Consider the following 15,368-nt stretch of genomic DNA (forward strand, 5'->3'; position numbering starts at 1 on the left):
AAAGTAGAATCCAACGTTTTCACGCACAGCCCCACTCGTTGCTTATCTGAAAAGTTCAGCATGGCACATGGCTGGTGAGCTTTTCGATGACAGCAGAACCGGAATGATTTCATTTCCCGAACATACATCCACCCATTAAACATTGTCGCCATATGGCACAGAATACAGTCAATCATGGGCTCAGTTATACTTAATCACCACCCCCCCCCCCTCTCTGTGAGAATGGACTACTGACCTGTTGTGCCCCCACTCTGACTGAATTTGGGCCCCCCTTGACCAGAGAATCCCGTGTTTGGTGCACATGCTTTCTTTCGTCAGCTTCCTTCACTATGCATCGATAACAGAGACCAAACAGCAAGCTCCATGACCAGTTCGTATAAGTCCTCTAACTGATCTATAGCTGCAGGAGCAGTCATGGAGGTACCAGCCATGGTGGATTCTACTGTCAAGGCTCCAAGTGCTGAAACCAACAGGAGGTACGCAGGTGCTTGCATATTCTGAAGTAGATTTGCTCTCGGCCTCTCACTGGTTGTGTCGGTTGGACACTCTTATCGTTGATGGTGACACGGTGATGGATATAGAGCACTGAAAACTCTATCTTGAAGGTGAAAGGAGCTAGTTGTAATACTGGAGCTTTCTTCTCTCCAATGCGCCAAAACCTTCTCTCACTTGAATTGCTTTGCAAGAAGAAGTGATGTATTCTTCCTTTATCGTGCTTCATGATTGTTTCCATTTTATCCACCCTCGGAAATGCAGTAGTTGGAGGCCTTGAAGTAGAACTGACCTTTTCTTGATAGGTGATAGGGACCTGCGAACTCCAAGAACCAAGATGGACTTAAGCAATGTATGGGCTCTCCAGAGGCAACTCCCACATCCAACATTTTCCTTCATCTTGTACTCTGCAGACATTTGACCGAAGTGCAGGTACGAATTACAAAACTCCTTGTCTTTCTTTGATAGTTTTCTTTGAATCACTCCTCCTGCAGTCTTCAAGCCCAACTGCAGCAATACACTTGGTCAGACAATTGATATGAAAATCATAGAAAAAAAAAGTCTTGGTTGTCAGCTACGTGTAGTAAGACTAGGCATGCTGAAACAGTCAAATTTGATTTACGTCTGACACCAACATAACATCATTCTGTCTTGTTTGTGTCTAATCTTCTAATCTCATTCCAAAATGGTAGGTGGAATCACCAGGAAATAACGAATTAGTACCAACAGGAAGAGATTAGTAGCTCAGCAATACTGGTTCATGTTGAAGGTTTGCATCACACCAAACATGGAGGGGCAATCAGGAAAACCCATGCAGAATCTGCCAGATACACTGTCATCCCTCATGGGGTTCAACAAGTACCTAACACCCAGTTGGATTGAATCAGTGTCTCACATCATCAAGGAGTTGTCACCAACCAAACCAAAGATGAAATTAATGGTTCAGAAGGCTCAAAATATTGGTACTGATGATACAGAATTAGACGCTAAATTAGCAAAAATTCAAGGTATGCGGTTCTGATTCTGTCCGTCAAAGCTCTTAACATTTCTGAAGAATTCTCTCTCTCTCTGTGTGGCATATAACAGATGAACTGGTTTTGCTGCACGCTCAACTAAAGCAGATAACATTGCAGAGGAGGCAGTCGTTAAATCACTATTTGGATTTGAAAGGTAGAACTTCGTTCTGGAATTTACCACTTGCATGAACAAGTTCGTCTTTGGCTTGATAAACGTCAAGAAAAATAATGGCAGTTGGTACACTTACCTGTTAATTGACATACCTTATTCCCCAGGAAATATTAGGGTGTTCTGTCGTGTAAGACCTTTTCAACATGAAGAGAGTGACCAATTCAGAACTTTATTCACCCTTGATGAGAGTAATGTTTTCCTAAAAGTTGCTGAAACCAAGATAAAGCAATACAAGTTCGATAAGGTTTTCAAACAATGCTCAACACAAGGTAATTGAATCAGATTTATAGGACCTGTACTTTTTTAACGGATCATTTGAATGCAAGTTAAGTTACAATTGTATGCTTTCCAGGTGATGTATTTTCTGAAGTCGAACCAGTGATAAAATCTGCTTTAGATGGATATAACGTTTGCATATTCGCCTATGGCCAGACAGGTAGTGGAAAAACTTATACCATGGTAAGATTTACTCCATCCAACACTTCTATACCTTACCTCCCTCATAGACAAAAGAACAAATGAAAAATTCAAAGTCCAAACACCCCCAAAATCAACTGAAATGCAATTTTTGTCTTACAACCTATTACTGCATGAACTAGGAAGGCAAGCCTACAGATCTGGGTATCATACCACGTGGGATTCAAGCATTGTTCGGTCGAGCTTCAGAGAACAACAGCAGGTTTCTGTTCACTTTCAGTATGCTCGAGATATATATGGGAAACTTGCGAGACCTGCTAGTTCCAGGAAGCAAGGCACATGGGTTTAAGAAAGTGCCAAGGTACTTTTTTAAATACGTTGGAATGAATACCTTGTTGCTATACAAATAATGAGATCTCTTTTACAGTCCACGGACAGGGATGATATGTAAATATCATTAGGTCCATGTTAACAGTTCCGGAAAAATGTCACAATGCTACTGTAGTGCACTTGTGTCCTTAGGCTGCATAGTGGTGCAGCACTGCCAACAAATAAATGTGGTAAAAAAAATGCCGCATTAATGCATAGGTAACCAATCGGTGTGTAGGGAACCAAAGTTTGAGTATTTACACCATATAAAAAGATCTAAATCGAAAGAGAATCCTTTCTTCTGAAAGATGGGGAAGAGAGTCCTACGATCATATACTCCAGATATGAATTGCTCTAGGTGGTTCTTGTATGATTTCGTTAGTGCAGGTTAAATGACCATACATCAGCGCACACTTTACACTTATCATCTCTTCATCTGTTTTTTTGTTTTTTGGAAGTAAACAATTATTTACTGAATCTCTGCATACAGCCTTTCCATCAAAACAGATCCTGATGGTGGCATTGAGATTGAAAACCTAGTGGCAGTAACTGTCAATAGTTTTCAAGAAGTGAAAAGACTATATGAATTGGGGACCCGCCATAGGTCAACAGCTTCCACTATGGCTAATTCTTTGTCAAGCAGATCTCACTGGTAACTTTTTTTTTTTGCTGAAGAAAAATATGCACTACGTTTATGACGATTCAAAAGACATCAACCATGGTTGCACCTGACTTAAAAATGCACTGAATCAAAAGTGCATGATAAATGCTTACTGAAACCTTTGCTTGGCTGCTTTTATAAAATAAATACCATGGAAGCATTGCTATATTGTACCTTATAATCTTCCTTATTATGCAACAGTTTGATTCGTATTTCATTAACCTCCTTCAACACGCCTGAGAGAAAAAAAGCAAGAAACAAATTATGGATGATTGATCTAGGTGGAAGTGAAAGACTAGTAAAGACAAAAGCAACTGGGAAAAGGCTCAAGGAAGGCAAAGCCATAAATCTGTCACTGTCAGCCCTAGGGGATGTGATTGATGCACTACAAACCAAAAAAGCCCATGTCCCTTACAGGTAAATAAAATCCATAATGTACTAGTGTTTGGCAGTTGGCACAACAGATTACCATTTCCGTCCATGTTTTTTCTGACAAAATGATAACCACTCGCCTTGTCAATTCCTCAGGAATAGCAAGCTTACACAAGTTCTTAGAGATTCTCTAGGTAAATAGCACCTCACTAAGCGTTCCAAATATGCAGAACAATTGTTGCTTTCTTGTTTTACAAACCCGGATTTCTTGTAGCTCACCTTGGTGTATTCATGTTGACAGGATGCGAGTCCAAAACGTTGATGCTTGTCCATATCAGACCAAATGAGGATGATTTATGTGAGACAATTTGTACCTTGGGCTTTGCAACAAGAGTTAGAAGTATTCGCTTGGAAAGTGAAGAACCGCATGTAAGCTTTTGCAATTACTAATAGTATGAATATATATACATGATAACAAAAAAAAGAATATTAGACTAACTTTGTCCATTGCTATGAACTATGCATTAAATTAGTTTAGTTAAGGAAAAGCCAATGGCCACATGCTTTGATTTCCAGAGAACAAGTTGGGACAACAAGATGAGAATTTGTCTGATTTTCCAAAAAAATCAATGTCCCAGAAATTATCATAATAGTCTGTATCCATGCATGCAGATAAGGAATCTATTTTTTTGGATGTGAGTCCACACAATCTTTGGTACAAAAACTAATGTCTTGATCTTGAACAGGAAGTAAAAGCAAGAAAGGAACATTTATTGATGGAGTTGGAACGGGAGATCAGTGATTTAGAACAAGAATGTGAAGATATAACAAGAAAGATTAAGAAGCTCGAGGAGACAATGGAGCATTTAAATGGACCTCAGCCATCTGTTAGCAAAAATGTTGTCATTTCACACCCATCCAGTGAAGAACTGAAAACTGACATGTCAAAGAATACAAGGAATTCAAAGAATCACAGTGATGTTTCTTCAAGGTTACCTAGGTTTATGAAGCCAACGGCTTCTAGCGAAAACAGGGTAGGCTTAAATAAACATATTCCTGTTAGTAACTGGACAAAACCACCAGTGCCACCAAAGAGAAGGCCTTCCTCAGTTTACGCTGAATCCATAAGGCTGCCAGTAAATGCTGCCACTTGGCAGTCAGAATGCAGCTCTGAATGCAGTATCTCCATGACAAGTGACATGAATTGGATACCAAGCATACAAGATGGGACAGAATGCAACCAGGATGCATCAGAGTACGAGACCAAACAGGTGATTTTCTCAGAACATGAGAAACTGTCGCAGGGTCAAGTGATTTCGTTCACAGAATGCCAAATGGCAGAATCAGAGAAGATGCAGAATAAAACCGAGGAAATGGGCATTATGGACATTGACAGTTGGATCCATCAACAAATCATTGAGAACACCGGCATAGGTCAAAGTAAAAGGGTGTTAGATATTCCTGAAGTAACTGAATATGAAACTTACAGTTCTAGTACTGCTTCAACAGTAAAGATGGAATGGACTAAAGATTCTAAACAGGCGCACAGCGACTTGAACCTTCATCCCTGCACACAAAATTTAGAAGATACCAAGCAAGACAAAGCTGTTAATCAATTCACAACAACAGAATTGTGGACTCCTCCATCAAAAGAACTTTGCAGCAAGGATGAAACGAAGGAACATAAAAATGAAATGCTTGCATATCATGGAAATTCCAGAAGATCGCTACAGGAAAAACTGGACGATTGCATGCCAGAGCAGCCAGACAAGGAATCAAAAGCTGATTCAAACATACAACATGAAATCAAGTTCCAAGATGAAGAATACTATTACTATATAGGTAAAGTTTTGTCGAACATTAGAGAATCCAGGAAAATATATTTTCAAAGAAAAGGGCATATACATCTAGTGTCATCTGGATTTTGTCGAAGTTATTCCTGGTAAATTGAAATCAATGTAGGGGAAAGGATTTGCATGGAACTATGGAAGCTATTATGGTCAGGGATGCTTGTCCCAAACCTAAGGGAAACATTTCGAATATGCACATACTGAAGTAAATTAAATTTACAAAAAAAAGGTGAAAAAGTTCAGCATACCAACCAAGCAATGCTTCATTTCATATGCAGTAAAATGAGTAAATTGCAATGTATTCACTTCTTAGTCAAGTCACTTGACAATATCTCAAAGAGCCAAAACATGTATGTGATATAGAGCTGCTGTCCCAATGTTCCCCAACATCATTCTTTAACTATCTGAGGGCAGACCAACATAGCGAAAGCACTATAGTATATTGGCGTTATAGTATTCCTTTGTCCTTCAAAGGCACACATAGTAATATCTGAGAAAGCATTAGACTTCATTCTTAGTTCCAACAAACAATTGAAGAGACACTAAGTTATAGGATTACTTCCTAGGGTGAAAACGGAAAATGGAACCAGCACTCAATATAAAACTTCACTACACCCAAACTGAAGCATCTAAGATATGTTTGATATTTGATAATCACTTTTACAATAGCATGAATTTGTATGATTGTTAGCTAAGAATATTGTTTAAAATTGTTTCTATTCTCCCCATAAAAAAAAGTTGTTTCCATTATGCAAAAATCTTGAAATAGTGTCTTAATAGGATTACAGTTCATGTGGTAATTAATGAAAAAAAACTGATGAAATACGGCATTACACTAAAAATCGTATATGTAAATATTTGCTCTGTTATGGTTTTGTCATATAACTCTAACTATATAAAGTCCACAGCTAGAATAAAATACTACAATCTACTCATTTTATGGTTTTACTTCCACTTCCACACTTCTGCCAATGGGCATATTGTGCTATTCAAGAAGCATTATGTTTATTGATTTTATTCTTCTCAACAGGTAAGTTGACAAAGTTCTTTCGAGCTCTTCGAACAGCATGGGTTGGTGCTCTTCTTGGACTGGGCACTATGAGCCTTGGATTAGAGCAAGACTTCTTCCAGAGCTTGACGGTCTAAGTTAACTTGGAATCTCATAATTTTAAGAGGATTCTAAGAGGTAGTACAAAATTTTAAGAGTAACTGCTTCAGGGAAGCAATGTGCTTGGTGTATATGCCACAATGAAATTTACACTGCCATTTTGCCACAATGGCACGTGAATTGCTGATATGATCCTGAAATAGTTGCTTTGATTACAGATGGATACTTTTAGGACAACAAAAAAGGGGAAGAAATCATAAGAATGAAAGGACGATCATATGATAAATTTTGATGTATCATTTTCATACATTAAGTAAAGAAGCTATTGCAATATGCTAACTATGAGGAATAATTATTTTACATCACTAAGCTATTTCAGACGATTGGCCTATGTACGCACCACTTATTATTTTATTAACATATCAAACAATGACTGTTATTATGCCATCTTCAAGAGAGCAAATTAAATCACTAAGCTAGAGCCCCTACAGACGGTTCCCATACCCAGTCAATGATCAGTTTATATACAAGTCAAAATATTGTTCTATATATGTCCAAAAGGAGAAGCCTGGGGAGACAATGGTCAGTTTATATCAAGTCATAAGCACCTACAGATGGTTCCCATACCTGTAACCAGACTACCAAAGGTCCATATGGATCAAGAAATTCAAATCTCTCATCAGTCCATCAGGATCAAAGTTTTTGAGTTTTGAGATTTGACCTTGTGTATGCAACCACAACCTACTCTAAGTCAAAATACTATATTGAGCCTCAGCAGATCCCATGACGCAAATATATATCACTTGCTGATATTCGATCCTTCCGCAACAGAAACAAATAATTCATAGAACAGTGGACATAACCAGTGGAGTTCAAATTACCACTGATAACTCATGAACCATGCCACGAAGTGCATATTTGTCCTGCTATATGAATAATGCTCTTTTGTAGTGATCTTAACCTTCTTCAATATCACGCAGTACTTCAGGGAGCACAGTGAAAAAACCAACAGATTTCATGTTAGTGTTGATCTCACATAATACTTCACATATCTTATGTAAGCAAGGATGAGATCCATCTCTGGAAGTGAACTCATGAACCATGCCATTAACTTCGATAGATCCTTAATCCCCTTTCTTCCATTGCTTTTCGAAGTTTGCTCACATCATCCCACCTCTCATGTTCTGCATAAATATTCGATAGGAGAATATAATTCCCACTGTTCTGAGGCTCAAGCTCAATTAGACAGAAGAGCTCCCCATATTGCTGCATTTGCCTTGAAAGGCATGTGCTGAACTAAATCTTGAGCCTCCATGAAACAACCAGCACGATCAAGTAGATCAATCATGCATCCATAATGCTCAACTCGTGGCTTAATCCATACTGAGACACCATGATGTTGAAATACCAGCAACCCAAATCAGTCAGTCAAACGTGGCTACACGCTGACAGGATTGCAAGAAAAGTGAAACCATTCGGTGCCACATTCTCCCATTCCATCCGGCGAAACATCTCGACAGCTTCCAAGCCAAGACCATGCAACGCGAATCCAGCTATCACCGTCGTCCAGGTGGCAACGCTCTTCTGCTCCATACCCTCAAACACCTCCATTGCCTTCTCAATACATCTGCACTTAGCGTACATGTCAATAATCGCATTCATTAGTGGTATCTCCTGGCATAAACGCCTCCTCACCACGAACCTGTGCACCCACTCTCCTAAATCCACAGCACCCAGATCCCCGCACGTGGACAGAACCGACAGTGTCCTCCTCCACCTGCATCCTCCGGAACACCTCCACCGCCTCCTCTGGCCGCCTCATCTTCGTGTATGCCCCGATCACTGTCGTCCACGACACCACGTTCCTCTCCGGCATAACATCAAACAGTTCGCGAGCGCGGAACCAGGTCCCCGTCCTTCACGTCCCCGGCCATCATAACGTTCCATGCCACAACGTCCCTGTCGACCATCTCGTCGAATACGCTGCGCGCAGCGGCGACGCGGCCGCAGGCGCGGTACACCTGGACGAGGCTGGCGGAGACGAGGGCGTCGGAGGCTGCGAGGCCCGCGCGGAGGAGCAGGGAGTGGAGCTGCGGGCCGAGGCTTCCGCGGAGGTGGGGGAGGCGCGCGACGGCCCTGAGTGTGACGTTGGGGTGGAGGCAGCGGAGGAGCGCGACGGCGCGGGCGGGAGGCGAGGAGGAGCGCGGAGAGGGGGCGCGGGTGGCGGTGGCCGCCGCGGTGGAGGAGGAAAGCGTGGCCCTGCAGGAGGTAACGCGCGGAGGCGAGGTGCGAGAGGAGGGACAGCACGCGAAGGAGCGCCAAGGGCAGAGACGGAGGCCGAGGCGGCGGCATGCGGGGGGTGGCGCTGCTGCGGCGGCCGGCGGGTTGCTGGAGCGTTTGGGGCGCGGGATTTCGGAAATTTTACGTGCGTTGTGGGTTGAATTTGAGCGAAATGGAGCCCAGGGAACCCAAACGGACCTGAATCCAGTGTTGGGCTGGGAAGATGCAATCCTGGGCTGAACTTGCTTTTGGGTCTGTCTAGCCTGTACGATCGCGGTAATTCCTTTCCCCGTTTTACCACCGTCCTAGCGTAACCACGCAAATTTGCTTTGCCAGCTAGCTTGGCTGAAAGTTAATTGTGATTGTGCTTCTGATCCGGCAGCAAGTTCTGAAGGATGGGGGCGTGGTTGTCAGAGATAAGTACGTTGTTCTCATCGGAGGCGGAGGTATGTATTGCAGCTATTCATTTGACACAGCAGCTTGGTATTGGTAAAGTACCATGAAAGAATTGCCGATATAGTAATTCTCTATTTATCATTCTATAAAACAAACTTTCTTATTTACTATGTTTTCTCATTTTCATTCATTCCTCGCTATTTTATCTAAAAAATAAATATTTGCTCTTGGGAGCTATTGATAGTTAATCGAAGTTTAGGATTATTTAGAATATGATGTATTAAAGAGTTGTAAAAAATTATTTATGCTTTTATATAACTTTTTAATGCTAATTTTTGATGAATAAATTAGGAGATATGAATTTCTGAAGTCGTGTTATTTGTCGATCATTAGGGGAACTGTATAGTTACATTTATGATTATGATTAGACATAGCAAAAGCCAGAATTAATTTTTATGTTGAATATTAAAGTTGGTATGAATTATAGTTCACCTTCTTATTTTCATATCTATTTTTTTACAATAGAAAATACAACAAATACGTGCATCAAAATTATCTACACAAAATTTTCTACAACTTTGATAATCACCACAAAAATTTAATTCTGGTTTTTACTATGTCTAATCATAGTCACAAATGTAACTATGCAGCTCCCCTAATGGTCTACAAACAAAATGACTTCAAAAATTCATATCTCCTGATTTATTCATTCAAAATTCAGCGTTAAAAATTTATATGAAAGCGTAAAGAATTTTTTTACAACTCTACAGTACATTACATTCTATGATTCTGTCTTAAAGAGCCCTAAACTTCAATTAATTGTCAGTGGCTCTCAAGAACAAATATTTCTTTTTTCTAAATAAAATAGTGAGGAAGGAATAAAAATTAAAAACAGTGACAAACAAAAAAGTTTATTTTGTAAACTAGCAAATACGAAACCATGGTATCTTCCACGGGCTGGATTCCTCTCTCCTCTCTGTTTTGGCCCAAGCGTTGACCCAACCTCTCCTCTCTCCCTCCCCCGCGCGCTCTGCTCAGCTCCCACACCGACCCGTGCTCCGCGCGCTCACTCACGTGCTCCCCATCGCGCCGCTCTGCCCACTCGGCTTGCTCCCATCGCCCTAGCCAACCCCCCCCCCCTGGTGCGCGCTCACGTGACCATGGCCGTCCACGTGTCGCACATCGGTCGCCCGCCCAGCCTCCTTCTCCTCCTTCCTCCAGTGCGACGTTGCGCTGCTCACCACCGAGTCGGCCGCGACACCCCTCTGCTCCCTCGCTCTCTCTATCTTCTCTCTTCACCCATGCTCGTGTCGCCCAAGCCTCTATGCCGTGCTATTTCCGCACCCAAGCACGCGTGTGGATGGCACAAGCGCCCATGACGCGGGAAAAATGGTGGGTGCCGCTCCGCCACCTCACCATCGCGCTACCATCGACAACCGCATGACATCATACGCTACACCGCCTCACTGCTCCACCTCCCTCGATAAATAGAACCGACCGTCCCCTCTCTCTCTCTCTCTTTGTTTACCCACTTCGTCGCCACCACAGCGCCGCCTCCACCGCCATTCCCTCCGATGCAACCTTGCTATCGCCAATTCGCCGTCGATGTGCTGCTGAGGAGCACCAGGGAACCCTCGCCGTCCCTATGCTGCCGTCTGTTTGACAGAAGCCCGACGGGAGCCCACCCGTGCCAGTGCTTTCATGGATCTATAGATCCATCAACCTAGGCATCCTCGACATCATCATGCCTCCTACGATCATGGTCATTGTCGTTTGGAACAAGATCGAGAATTTGTTTTGAGGCAACAAACTTAGGCCATTTATCTTGAAGCTGAGTTCCACACGATTTGTGCTGGATGACATGTTTGTCAATGACTACTGCACAAGATCAAGACATTGGTCAACGCTCTCGGTGACGTTGGGCAGCTCGTGTCCAACACCACCCTGGTACTCATGCTAATCCGGGGTCTAAGCCCTAGGTTTGTGCACCTTGCAACGCTCTTGCCATTTCTCAACCTGTTCCCGAGCATCATCTAGGCTCTCTCTCACCTTGCCCCTTGCCAAGACGAAGTACACCTACTCCCAGTAGGTCTCCAACGTTATCACCTTCTTTACAAACCTGACCATTGACAACCAGCCCCAAGCAACTTGGCGTAACTCCGCTGGGACCAGGGGCTCCGCTCCTAATTGTGCTCCCAGTACAGGTGGTACTGGCAATGGTAAGGGCAAGAGGAACGGCAAGAAAGTGGAACAAGAATGGTTGCAGAACCTTTATTCCTGCTCTATCTTTCTACAACCTGTGGACATGACAGATCTAGCTCTGGCTTACCTCTCTTGGTGTCCTCGGTCCACGCTTGTCAGCGTCTCTCTACCATAGGGACAATCGTAGTAGCCGCAGAGGTTCTTCGCTAACACTTCCTTGTCGCAGATGGCGTATATGGCCCAGATACTATACGACATGACAACGTCCCTTCCTGGCGCTAGTGCTCCTCAACAGCACAAGCCAACATGGGACACCTCTGGTCTCATCAATGCGCTAAACACCATGATCACTGAGCACAAGTGTCCAAGTGGAATATCAACACCGGCACTACGACAACATGACTTCATCTTTTGGTAACCTCTCCATTTGATCCCAGCAACCCCTCCTTTCTCCTCAATTATTGTAGGTGATGACTCTTCTTTACCTCTCACTTCTTCTGAGCATACTTCTTTTAAACTCCCTCCACCAGTCGTCTTGTTCATCTTTGAGATGTCCTAGTCACTCCCTAGCTAATTAAAAACCTTGTTTCAGTCCATAAATTTACTATTGGTAATAATTGTGCTATCGAATTTGACCCATGCGGTTTCTCTATGAAGGACCTCCATAATAGGACTCTAATCCTCAGGTGTAGTTGTTCGGAGGAGTTGTATCCACTCCTGTCATCACCACCTTTAGCAATTGCCACCATTGTTGACCACTCCACCATATGGCACCATCATCTCGGCCACCTTAGATCCTACGCACTTCACCGCATGAACCGCTTTCCCAATTTTTCATGTACCCACCGAATAAAAGATAGCACATTATGTCATGCTTGTCAGGTAGGAAAGCATGTTCGCCTTCCATTTTCAAATTCACTTAGCTGAACCACAATTCCTTTTGAAACAATTCATTGTGACAATTGGAAGCCTCCCATTGGAAGTTTATCTGGCTTCAAATACTTCTTAGTCCTACTAGATAATTTCACTCATTTCTTATGAACCTTTCCTCTTCGCAAAAAAAAAAAAAAAACTAAAGTTTTCCTCGTTCTCTCAAACATTTTTTGCTCTCATTTCATCTCAATTTGCCACTTCAATTCGTGCCATTCAATGAGATAATGGTGGCGAATTCGACAAGTTATCTTTGCACAATTTTGCTGATTCTCGTGGCATACTTTTGCGTTTCTCTTGTCCCCATAATTCCCAACATAATGGTAAAGCCAAAAGAATCATTCACACAGTTAATGACATTATATGTTCACTACTATTTCAGGTTAGCATGCTTCCACCATATTGGGTAGAAGCCTTACATGCAGCAACCAATCTCCTCAATTGTTTACCCACTAAAACTCTAGTGAACATGACTCCCTTTCAGTCTCTCTTTTGAACTCCACCCTCCTACCCCTATTTACAAGTCTTTGGTTGCCTGTGTTACCCTAACATCTCCGCAATCATGCCCCATAAACTTGCACCATGGTCTGTCCTGTGTGCGTTTTTTAGGGTTATCCACCAAACCACAAGTGCTACCAATGTTTGAACCTTACCTCTTGACATATCATCACTTCTAGGCATGTGATATTTAATGAATCCAATTTTCCATTAGCTAAAACATTTTCTGAACTGGACTATGATTTCTTTCTCGAGCCATGCACTCTGGTTGCTCACGCTCATGTTGTGCATCTTCCAATCAAGCATGTTACACAAGCTCCTATGGCGCTACACCAGCACAACCTGTTGCACTAGATATTGCAATGTCGGCTGCTGCTGAGTTTGCCCCTGCTTCAGTGCCCTTGGTTGTGCCTTCAATACCCACCTAGGTCACCACATCCAGTTACAACACAAGATTAAAATTCAGCGTAGTGTTTGGTCCTTGTGAACACTTGAACCTTCACACGTCCACCTTGACGCCTTTGTCACCCATACCCAAATCTATCCGAGGAGCACTAAAAGCAACATCACTTGGACGTTAGTTCATGCTCCATGCAACACAAACATTGTCCCAGGTAAATAGGTATTTCAGCATAAACTCAAATCGGATGGGTTCTTCGATCGCTATAAAGCTTGATGGGTGCTCCGTAGTTTTTCTCAACAACTAGGCATATATTTTGGGGAAATATTTAGCCCAGTTATCAAACCTCTCACCATTCACATTGTACTTTTCATTGCTCTCTCTCGAAATTGGCCTATACATCAACTTGATGTGAAAAATGCCTTTTTACATGGCACTCTCTCTGAGGTCGTGTATACTCGCTAGCCCACTAGTTTTGATGATTCATCCAAACACGAGCACTTTTGTCAACTTAACTGCTACCTCTATGGCCTAAAACATGCCCTTCATGCTTGGTATAATTATTTTGCTTCGCATCTCTCCACTCTTGGATTCCGATGTTCCAAGTCTGACACTTTCTTGTTTATTTACAATGGTTGCAACGACATCTCATTTCTACTCTTATACGTTGATGATATAGTAATCACTAGCTCTAGCTCCTCTCTCCTTACGTGACTCATCGATGCTCTACACTCTGAGTTTACCATGAAGGATCTTGGAACTTTGCACTACCTTTTGGGCAGATCGGTCATCCCCACACCAAATGGCCTACTATTGTACAATGCCAAGTATACTTTTGAGTTGCTAGAAAGAGCAAGCATGCAATCATGTAAATTGGTGCTCACTCCTATTGATACTTCCTCGAAGCTTTCCAAAGATGCTAGTCCACACGTTCAGAATCCCACCACATATCAAAGTATATCTAGAGCACTCCAGTATATCATGCTCAGCCAGCCAAACATAGCATACGCTATTCAGCAAATATGCTTGCATATGCATGACCCTCGAGAGAACCGTATGCTACCGATGAAGCGCGTTCTCAGGAACATTTAGGGCACCTTGCACCTTGGATTGCACCTCTGTCACTCCACTCTTGGTGATCTCACAGCTCACACCAATGTGGATTGGGCCGGCTGCCCGAATACACAGTGATCGACATCCATATACTGCTTGTTACTTAGAGAAAATTCGATGCCATGGTCATCCAAATGATAGCCCACCATCTCGCATTCAAGCATGGAAGCTTAATACCACGTTGTTGCAAACACGGTTGCCAAAGTCGCCTAGACATGCTAGCTATTGCACGAGCTTCGTAGACCCCTCACCAAGGCTACGGTTGTCTTCTGTGATAATGTAAGTGTTGTATACATGACGGGAAATCCAATACAACATCAAAGAATGAATCACATTGAGAATGATCTTCATTTTATTCATAACCACATTGCCTTGGGACACATCCGTATGCTACATGTTCCCTCGTCTTCATAGATCACGAATATATTCACAAAGGGTTGCTAGATGGTTGTTTCTTGATTTTTGGTCCAGTCTTAATGTCCGCAAGGCCGACAATGTGACTATGAGGGAGTGTTAGCGCGTGCATGAAACAACTCCTGACTTGGTTCTTGATTCTGTCCATATCACATTGATTAGTTTTGATCTGTATCAGCTATAATTTAGGCTCCAATCTCTCTCAACTGTAAACTGCATCAATCCTGTACATTGTACTATATAAATATCAATACAATGCATACCATCGGTGTGTGGTAATTTTCCTAAACTTAAAAGTCATACTTTCACTAAGCATGCCACTGGTTTAGAGCAGGGCACCCGAGTGTGGGTTGGTAATGCCCCCCTTTTTTATAAAATATGTTTGCTAGCGATATGTTATGACATCTGGTTAATGAATTGAGATGTGTTCCTTTCAAAAGAAAAAAAGTGGTGGCTAGTTTGAATTTTGAAGATATGGTACCCATATGATACTTGCTACTAGTTAGGTGAGTATGTCGTAAATTTCTAAGATGTGATATTGTGATATGTTAGTTGCTAAGTCTTAAAGATGACAAAGTTCTCTCCTACTCACATATTGGACTTTGCCCTGATCATGAGTTCTCATCCACGTGCCGTTGGTTGGGCCTTCTCTCCTACTCGATATGGCCGTCATTGCCT

General features: G+C 42.4%; 1 protein-coding gene, 1 long non-coding RNA gene and 1 pseudogene across 4 annotated transcripts; 1 reads left to right on the forward strand and 2 right to left on the reverse strand.

The window, feature by feature from the left end:
- Positions 1-861: 861 nt before the first annotated feature.
- On the reverse strand, positions 862-3,917 carry LOC133893676 (uncharacterized). Of its 3 annotated transcripts, none has more exons than XR_009904548.1 (4): positions 3,779-3,917; positions 3,302-3,363; positions 1,773-1,889; positions 862-999 (listed from the first exon to the last, which is right to left on the reverse strand). It is a non-coding gene; the product is annotated as an uncharacterized LOC133893676 (long non-coding RNA). The 3 variants fall into 3 exon arrangements; XR_009904546.1 differs by having other exon boundaries at positions 1,757-1,889; XR_009904547.1 differs by lacking the exon at positions 862-999 and adding an exon at positions 1,216-1,354 and having other exon boundaries at positions 1,757-1,889.
- LOC133893658 (kinesin-like protein KIN-14B) lies at positions 1,253-6,513 on the forward strand. The gene is made up of 11 exons (XM_062334749.1): positions 1,253-1,499; positions 1,579-1,662; positions 1,785-1,949; positions 2,033-2,139; positions 2,280-2,458; positions 2,957-3,118; positions 3,329-3,544; positions 3,656-3,693; positions 3,801-3,928; positions 4,246-5,341; positions 6,380-6,513. Exons 1-11 carry the CDS (start codon positions 1,253-1,255, stop codon positions 6,493-6,495), a joined length of 2,538 nt encoding a protein of 845 aa, XP_062190733.1. The 3' UTR covers positions 6,496-6,513.
- A 283-nt stretch (positions 6,514-6,796) lies between these two features.
- On the reverse strand, positions 6,797-8,859 carry LOC133893668 (pentatricopeptide repeat-containing protein At5g56310-like; annotated as a pseudogene).
- Between the last annotated feature and the right edge of the window lie 6,509 nt (positions 8,860-15,368).

The sequence above is a fragment of the Phragmites australis genome, chromosome 2 (genome assembly GCF_958298935.1).
Source record: "Phragmites australis chromosome 2, lpPhrAust1.1, whole genome shotgun sequence".
NCBI classification, from domain to species: domain Eukaryota; kingdom Viridiplantae; phylum Streptophyta; class Magnoliopsida; order Poales; family Poaceae; genus Phragmites; species Phragmites australis.

Coding starts and splice junctions, on each gene's coding strand:
- LOC133893658 (XM_062334749.1), top strand. CDS start 1,253: ATGTTGAAGGTTTGCATCACACCAAACATGGAGGGGCAATCAGGAAAA. Junction 1,500..1,578: donor TAAATTAGCAAAAATTCAAG/GTATGCGGTTCT, acceptor GGCATATAACAG/ATGAACTGGTTTTGCTGCAC. Junction 2,140..2,279: donor GTGGAAAAACTTATACCATG/GTAAGATTTACT, acceptor TGCATGAACTAG/GAAGGCAAGCCTACAGATCT.